Source organism: Augochlora pura, chromosome 5, assembly GCF_028453695.1.
Source record: "Augochlora pura isolate Apur16 chromosome 5, APUR_v2.2.1, whole genome shotgun sequence".
In the NCBI taxonomy this organism is placed as follows: domain Eukaryota; kingdom Metazoa; phylum Arthropoda; class Insecta; order Hymenoptera; family Halictidae; genus Augochlora; species Augochlora pura.
The window spans coordinates 4,408,957-4,417,506 of record NC_135776.1 but is presented as its reverse complement, the minus strand read 5'-3'; the positions used below and the strand labels follow the sequence as shown (position 1 = coordinate 4,417,506).

Here is an 8,550-nt window from a genome sequence, read left to right as displayed (position 1 = left end):
ATCGGTAACGTGGAACGCGACACGAAACAAAAAGGGGACTCTACAGTCTGCTACTTTGTACTGAGTCGGTAATCAAGACTCTGAGAACAAAATGCATTGTATGCAGTATCCGTAGAGTTTGTTGAATTACTATGTAGTATTGCCAAAATCAATTTACTATAATTCCCCTAAGCTTTAATTCCTAGTTCCTTAGTTCCTTTTCTCTTTCATTTCCTACTCTGATCTATTTTATAGGAAAATTGTTTAGCCAATTACATCCAATCTAACTGATGTAACAATGCACACGCATATCCGAAATTATCTTTAATTTATCCTAATTTATCTGTATATCTTATTATAGTATTCTATTTATCTACATATCCTAATTTATTATCAATGAAAACTGTGGAGCATAAGTAAAAAGATTTCTTTATTCTTAATCATAAAATACATTAAAATTTGCTTAAATAGAAAATTATACTTGGTTCTAAATACTACGGTTTTAAAGCAATAATAGGCCACAACTGTGGCTTTGCTTTATCCTTGTGTCTATCTACAGTAGTCTGTAGGGCAGTTTCCATGGCTAAGATTGTAGCGCTGGCTTCTCCATACAATAATTTTGCATTGTTATTTCTCGCTTGCATCCAAGCAGCACCTCCCTGAATGCAATCATCGTTTTTTTCTTCCTCCTCAGCAGATTCAGCTTCGCGTTTCTTCTTCAGTTCGATTTTATGCTTTATACTCTGCTCCAAGAAGTTCATCATGTCTTCGTTTACTTGAAACTCTAAGTTCTCATTGTCTTCTGTGAACTTTATCTCTTCCTCATCTTCTTCCACGTCACAATTCTTATAAGTATGCATCTTCTGTGCGTAATGTGACTGTTGTGGAACATTCTGGCTAGCTAACGACCTCAGTTTGTCCCTTAGTGCCTGATTCTCATGTTCTAGAGCGAAACAACGAGTCCTCCACCAAATTACGTTGTGTCTAAAAACAATCGTAGCGTATACCTTCTCCTACATGGAAAACTGTTCCTCCAGGCAATCGCAACAAGATACGAACGACAATTGAATCTTCCTTATGGGGACTACAGGACAGAACATAAGAAATTAAGGACAGATACGGGGCTTACCTGTTCTGCCATTCTTGGGCCGTTGTATAGTTTTCCCAAAAAGAATTAGCATGCATGGTGTCAGAAGTTAATTTTTCTTTCATAACAAATGTATCCGTGTACTCCGATGCAATCCTTCGATGTTTCGCAGACCTAACCTCAAATTTGACCTGTTCAGAGCGTCGCTTTTTCAAAGTCCGTTTCTTTCTTCGACCTCTATTACGTTTTACTGTGGAGAATTCCATACCTTAACTGCTTCACTGTCCACGGGAAATCATTTATGCCAACATGAACATATTTGTTTACACTTTCACTTCTAATTAAATGGCACCAAACGCGTGAAACAAACGCAATTAACGAAATTCAAATACGACGTCGCACAAACGCAGCTGCGCATGATCTATCGCGCTTGCGCAATAGATTTGTTGCTCGCGCACTAATATTTGAAAGTTTGAATTCGAATGTGTTTCATCGACACGCCGATTGAAGAATAATGCGTGGGCGTGACAGATTGAACGAATGATTTTTATTAGAAATATACAGCGGTGCCTTGTCGTTATTATACACATATGGAAAAAAATAACATCGAACGCAAGTGAAAAACGATACGATTTGGTACAGTGAAAATATGGTGATAATTGTCTCCGTAGATCCTCTCAAGTCCAACGTGCATCAAAAAATGAATTGGTACGAAACTACCTTCTTAATCGCTAAATATGCGCGTCTATAATCTCTTCGTAATTACAATGAATTTCATAAATATCTCAAAATTCAACGCTACTAACAGTAATCCTCGCTGCAACTTTGTGAAATCATCAGTAACCGTTCACGTTTTGCGATCGTGACATCGCTTCGATTAAAAACATATCGAACAATACACAATACGTGTGATATCATTATAAAATATGCGTATTTCGTACCAAGCGTCAATTGTAAGTGACATTGTCTATTAGAGAGCCGGAATACGATTCATTGCACTGTTCCAGCGAACAAAATGGCCAAGTCAGTTCGTCGCGAAGCAGAACTACAAATGTCCCTTAAAAAGTAGTTCCTTTAAAATTGACTGTGGTGCGAATCATATTAAACGAATCATAATCGCGGTTTGTGAATCATAATAAACGAGTTGTCCAGGTCTCACATATAAGACATATGTAACCCTCGTTCGAAAGCTACCTCGTTCTCGCCTAACCTAACGTTCTCACAGTCCATACTGTCCCTCCTCGTATTAGTATCAACCCAGTCTACCTCGTCGTTATTAGCTGTAGAAGCTACAACTTCCTCTGTGTCGTCAGCCGACACTTTGTTCAAATGTTCGATCCCAATTATTGTGCGAATGCTGTCGGGTAGCTTGTCCGTCACCGACATTAGCTGACAATAAATACCCTCTGCCTCCGTTAACGTTGAATGCAAATCGATGTGAAGGGAGAGGTTATTTATGTGCTATAAATGATATTGCGATTAATTATTTCTTTACGTCTCCTCCTCCCGTTCTCTTACTTACTTTCAATATGTCCGTGAACCCGTAATTATTCTCCATAAGCAAGTGTTTCTCCTTGTCCAGAATGGCCGTGCACAAGAGTAAATGAAAACTCTTGCATGGTATATCAGTCCACAACACCTCCCACAATTTCATGATGTCGGCGGTATCGAATTCCCGCTTGAAAAGGACTAGAAGCCATCGGAAACAGAAGAACATATTCCCCGAGTCGTGCTTGCACAAATAACTTGCGAACTCCAGATCTATGGTGCTCAATAAATTGTACAATTGGCACAGTTGCGATTTCATGCCGGCTTGGTCCATTTCGAAATTCGTGCTCTGTTTCACGCATAAGGGTTTCCTATGTAAATGCCCGTTGTGAATGTTACCCTTAAAAATACACATACCACTTTCTCCATGAACCCGACGAAACACCAAAACGCGTCTACCTCGCTGTCCATTAAGAACAAAATCGGACTGAGAAGATCGCTCATGCCTTGGACATACCCTAAATCGAAATTGTACATCGCGTACGTCATTAGAATGTCGTACAATTGTGCTAAATGAGGATTGTTGTCGCCCGCGTAATACGGATGCGTTCTGTCTGTCCTATTAACATCCTTTCCTGAAATTCATTAATTACGCTTACGGTAATTCAGTTAATACGTTGACCATCAACCCAGTAACCAGAAATGTACGATTGCCATTACCTATCAAACTCTTTCGATCTCGATAACCGGAGAAGTTCTTCTCCTGCACGGCAGTCATGGATTTCCATTGTAATTTCATCATGAAGTATTCGTCAGCTTTTTTCTTTTTGAGTTCGCGTCTCTGACTATGCGTGTACTCCCACGGATAATAATTCAACAAATATTTCCATACTTCGAATCGCAAATTCGGAACGATACCCTGCAAATTTCTTTCTATATTCCTTGATTAGATCCCGCAATTCCCTACTGGAATATTGTGTTCGCGGAAATGAAATTCGGTTTTAAGTCATGTCTACGAACCCCGCGAAAAACGACTTCTTTTACTTCTTGAGGATTTAAAATTCTTCCATCCGAGTCCTGATATTGGTTCCACTGATGCTGCGTCAGTGGCGTACCTATTGCGATCATACAGGTTTTAATATGTTCCATTGAACATGATTTACGAATATGTCTATCCCTGTTATACCTCGTAGACACGTTGGCCTCTCTGGTAAAACGATTCCCAATCTTTGTACACCGATCACTTCATATTCCTCTCCAGAATCTATAGACACCGGTGGATGGGGTATTTCAATAGATAAAGTATTATTAAATATATCGGCAACGGCCTCTTCGACTGGGCGTTTAACTGGTTCTTTGTGCACTATTGATTAAAGGCGAGCTTACAGTATCATAAACGAAATATAACGTACAAGCTACTATACTCTATTTTTGCACACTTACACCAGATATCGGCTACTTTACTGAACATCTCCATCGTCGCCTCGTACGGATTATCTTGCCAATTTTTAACAAACTTCCAAACGTAATCAGCAGTATTCTCTTGAATTATATCTAACTCAGCGAACGATCTAGTCAGAACATGTTGTACTTCATCTACTACAAGGTACATATTTCTATTCACGCGAGACCTTAGAAACTTAATGAACCCCCTCAACGAATTTACAAAACTGTCTGCATTGGATAATTGAAAAAAAACAACATATTCAGTGTCATCCTTTTGCTTCAATATGAGCTGCTGACCCCTGGGGTGTATACGAAAAGAGTCTAAATTCGAGAATAAAATTCTGACTGTCCTATTATTTCCCTGGGAATCTGGTCCCTCTGGCGAAGTTTGAGTACGTCTAATATGAGTGTTTACCAGAGACCATTCTGAATCTTGATCTTGCTTCTCAGAAACCACAGAGTCCTCTACAGGTTTCCATTCTATACACCTTCCAAAACTCTGCAAATTCAAAAGGAGATTCCTCAAACTGCCAATAGAAGGAGATAATACCTTAACTCGTAATCAACGCTTACATATTCAACGATGTTCAATGTGCCAAGGCTCTGAACTTCATCCGCTTTTGTGTTCGATTTGCTCAACACTACACCGGCATGAGTGCACAAAACCTAGGGTAATTAATAGACGAATTAATAAACCGTTACAGTAACGACCCTGCATCGTGTCGGTTGAAAGGACATCAAGGTTATAGGTATGTACACAGGTATGAAAACAACAGAAACATAACCTCAACGGAGTCATCAAGCGAATGGTACAAAATCATTTTATCCAATCGTACGATGACAGTGATCTGCGACCGATTAAAAGATAAAAACGAATAAAACTTGATCGTTTACACAATGGCGTAAGTGTCGTCGAGCGTTTTGTTGACAAACCATACGATTTGCATGTGGATAGATGTGCATCGTTCAAAAAATTGACCGAAGCATGTCCTACAAATCGGATAAATTATATATTATGCATAGGCGTTATTACCTTTCCTTGTTCCGTAGTCTCAAACATTTCAGACATATTGGTTCTGTGTAAATTAGCAGGCTGATCGAGTTACGGCCGACTTCGACGCATCCCTTCTACTGTCCTGCAAGTCTCTACTTCGCTCTCTCTCTCTCTCTCTCTTTCTCCGTTCTGTTGTCTGTTGACTCACTCGTGGCGATCATGCAACTGCGTTCTCCCGCTTACCAGTCACGTTGTCTCTTTTTCTCGTTTATTTTGGTCACGCTAATTAACCGAGGTGTTACTCCGCTCATTTAGGAGAATATTCAGTGAAGGTTCCGACCGTTGAATATTACACGACACTTGTCAGTTCGCTAGAGGACACCGACCACTGACACTCGATACTCGATGCATGCGAACCACACGTATCTACAGTGGACGCCGAATTCGCGGCAACCACTACAACAGTCACGGAAAGATAATAATCAACCCGAGTGGGGTGTCCCGTGTAACTCGCTGATAATTAAATTTCTTACGAAATCGTGTCCATTTTTATTGGAACAATGGAAATTAGTTAAGAATTTTTAGGGCAGTTTACGGTACAGGAAGTGTTTCACGCTGTAGCGTGTACCCACCCCTATAATAGATACGAAAATTGAAGGGAGTATATAGACAATTCTTGTTAACTTTTTGTTAATGTTTCTCAGTCATTTGTTTCAAAGAATTTTCTGTACAAACGTGGATACAGTACTGGTCCGAATGGGCCATATAAAAAATAAATACTCCACTTATGCAATGCGTCTATTTCCTAATTTTTTAATTTCCATGCGTTCAGTGGTGTTTTTTTCTATTTAAACTATTACAATCTAGAATTCCGCGATTAGTTCAGCGACTGAGCCCGAAGTATATGAATAGGCGCTAGATTACCTTGAGAACACCTGCAAGGCAGGTATCTTTAATACATGACTGTGCCGTTTGATCATAGAAATCTTTTCAATCGCTGATAAACAACACTGATTCGATAGACTCTCGGATTAAGGCGACCGGCGACAATGTACGCTTTTATTGAACACATTATCTTCAATTCGACCGAACGCATGATCGTTACAGCGGTTCAGCATGATGGAGGGGTGGATCCTGCTCTTGGAATTGAACGACTGCCCAAGCAGGTCGTGCGTGCTGTCGCATATGGAAACGAATGCAGTTTAATATTACCTTTCTTTCCTTCGAAATTGCGAGCCGCATTACACGCTGTTAACGCGTACCCTGCTGCACCGATCGTTAATAAGTGACACAATTCTCTGGCAAAGTTCAAAAATCAATCCCTATCGAGGCGTACTGATACGGATTGAACTCCGAGCAATTTCAACTCTTCATCGTCCAACTCGCTATCATTCTGAATTTCGTAGGATTACCGTTTCATGATTTACAATTACAACGAAGTGGGTCGTTGAATTCGTCTCGACACCAGCTAGACAATCACAAAGTCAAACATATGTATCGACATTGCAAAAATCGCGATGACCTAACACGTTTATGAGACACTGTCTTTCTGACATTTGTCGAATTGAAAAAAATTAGTTGGAGAGATTTAGTACTTTGGTTTTAATTATCTGTATAAATATATTTTGAACATTGACCGAAATTAATGTATTAGTTAGTTAAGAAGTTCTTAGAGTAATTTGGTTTCCCTTAGAATGATTGGATCGATTATCTGAAATAATCTTTGGATTTTCAAGCCTACTGTGCAACGTGTCGAGCTATCGCACCAAAATAAATGTTTCGTGGATCCGCAGAGTTATCAAGGTCATTAAAAATATCTACGGAATAGAGATTCGAAAGAGCTGTATTTTATCTAAGCATTTTGCCGACTAGAATTCATATTCGATGAGTTATTTTATAAAGCGGACTTTGTTACACATGATCCGAGATTCGATGATGCAAACATTATTATTCCATCGAGTTCGCGTGCACCGAAACAATAATGCGTTAGTCACTTTTGCCTATCACTATTGCTGATGCACACCACGATGATCTCGTGCACCGAGATTATGGAACGTCTCTCTCCGACCATTATTATTTATAATTTAGAGCACCACGACGATTACCGGCTGGCATACTCGAGCTAATCTAAATAGGTGCACGTTTTCGTCTCGGTCGGGTCTTCGACGCCCGGTCTCTTCCGTTTTATTGTATCTAGGGGAGGTGGGGCGGGGGCCGACTTTCCCGATGCAGAAAGCCGAGTGCAGCTGCACCGAGATCCGCAAGCTGCACGGACAACGCACCGCATAATCAGGCCGTGGTTGATAGACGCGAAATCATGACACACGATCGGGCCGGGATCGACACCGATGAGCCGGAAAAATTCAGTGCTCCGGGAGTCGAGTTGTTACGAGAGATCGATGAACCCTCCCTTCTGGGATCCACGAGGCGATACACGTCGCTGGGTGCCGTGATCGTACAGTAAAACGTCGTGCGGAAGTGTCGAATTGAAAAGGAACATAATAAGAATACGAAGGTTAATTGGCGGACGGAAGACAGCGCGATAAACGAAGGACATTCGTCAATCTCTCTCGTTGTGCGAAACGATAAAAACTTGTTTTCTCATCGGTCGACGGACATAAACGTCATTGTACGCCTTGGAAAATAGACAAATCGTAAATAATCGTAGTTCTGACTCTTAGTGCGCATAATAAATAGACCGCGGATTTGCTGCGTTTATGAGAGATACGACTGGCCGAAAAATGTGAAGATATGAGAAGAATTTCGTGATATTGTTGCGCTTTAATTAATCGAAGCTGCAAACATGTCGTTTATTTACCGAGTCTAGAAAAACAACCAACGCGTGTTCTTTCACAACAATTATTTAATTTCTCCTTGAAAAGGTCTTTACAGTACCAGCAATTTTAAAGGAAAGAATGTCTAATTCTGTTTGAAACATTGAAATAATTTCAGACGAACGCGTGAAATTGTATCAACTCAAATCACTCGATGAATCATAACCGAGATTATTTCTTCTAAAGAACTATTCGAAAGCAGGTGGCAGATAAAATTTGAAAAAATAACCGTCCGTTTTTAATTAATGTCCGTCTGCTACGATCGTCTTCAATCACGTTCACGCGAAGTCGGACGACAAATAACAGCACAAAAGTCAATCAAGAAAAACTATAATGACTCACGCAGCGTGTTATAAACATTGAACGACCGATCAAATCGAGCGATCACGGGCGCAGAAAAACTCCAATAGCACGCGCGCGCGCGCGAACAAGAACGTTTCCATCGAATCGGTTCGCTTCGAATTAAATATTTCGAGCAAACAACGCGCTTCTGCCATCTTCTCTGCTTCTACGGTCAATGCGTGTCTCGTTAGAGCGCGATTCATTCGACGTCGATTTAAAGGGCTCGCGGGAACCAGTTTTCCGAATGTTTTAGAGCAAACGAAGAGATAGGTAATGTTGAGGCTGAATAGGTATCTCTCTAGGTACGTTGGTAACGGCAGGCGAACAGATATCAGGGACACGTGCATCTGACTCAGAGGAAGATGGAACAAGTTCTTTGA

The 8,550-nt window shown here is 40.5% G+C and overlaps 2 protein-coding genes across 3 annotated transcripts; both read right to left on the bottom strand.

Annotated features, from left to right (window-relative positions):
• Positions 1–392: 392 nt before the first annotated feature.
• On the bottom strand, positions 393–1,481 carry LOC144470059 (uncharacterized). 2 transcript variants are annotated; one of them, XM_078180862.1, is made up of 3 exons: positions 1,335–1,481; positions 1,109–1,257; positions 393–963 (listed from the first exon to the last, which is right to left on the bottom strand). In XM_078180862.1, exons 2-3 carry the CDS (start codon positions 1,189–1,191, stop codon positions 474–476), a joined length of 573 nt encoding a protein of 190 aa, XP_078036988.1. In that variant the 5' UTR covers positions 1,192–1,257; positions 1,335–1,481; the 3' UTR covers positions 393–473. The 2 variants fall into 2 exon arrangements, with proteins under 2 accessions (XP_078036988.1, XP_078036987.1); XM_078180861.1 differs by having other exon boundaries at positions 1,109–1,466.
• Positions 1,482–1,598: 117 nt separating this feature from the next.
• Tbc1d15-17 (TBC1 domain family member 15/17) lies at positions 1,599–8,136 on the bottom strand. The gene is made up of 10 exons (XM_078180860.1): positions 5,919–8,136; positions 5,034–5,450; positions 4,574–4,666; positions 3,998–4,499; positions 3,741–3,917; positions 3,575–3,669; positions 3,275–3,473; positions 2,972–3,189; positions 2,589–2,903; positions 1,599–2,527 (listed from the first exon to the last, which is right to left on the bottom strand). Exons 2-10 carry the CDS (start codon positions 5,067–5,069, stop codon positions 2,222–2,224), a joined length of 1,941 nt encoding a protein of 646 aa, XP_078036986.1. The 5' UTR covers positions 5,070–5,450; positions 5,919–8,136; the 3' UTR covers positions 1,599–2,221.
• Positions 8,137–8,550: the final 414 nt, after the last annotated feature.

Excerpts from the sequence above, each read along its gene's own strand:
- LOC144470059 (XM_078180861.1), bottom strand. The coding sequence starts at position 1,332 with ATGGAATTCTCCACAGTAAAACGTAATAGAGGTCGAAGAAAGAAACGG. Across the intron at positions 964-1,108 it reads GCCCAAGAATGGCAGAACAG|ACACAACGTAATTTGGTGGA; the intron begins GTAAGCCCCGTA and ends GATTGTTTTTAG.
- Tbc1d15-17 (XM_078180860.1), bottom strand. The coding sequence starts at position 5,069 with ATGTCTGAAATGTTTGAGACTACGGAACAAGGAAAG. Across the intron at positions 4,667-5,033 it reads AGACTACGGAACAAGGAAAG|GTTTTGTGCACTCATGCCGG; the intron begins GTAATAACGCCT and ends TAATTACCCTAG. Across the intron at positions 3,918-3,997 it reads TAAAGTAGCCGATATCTGGT|TGCACAAAGAACCAGTTAAA; the intron begins GTAAGTGTGCAA and ends TTTAATCAATAG.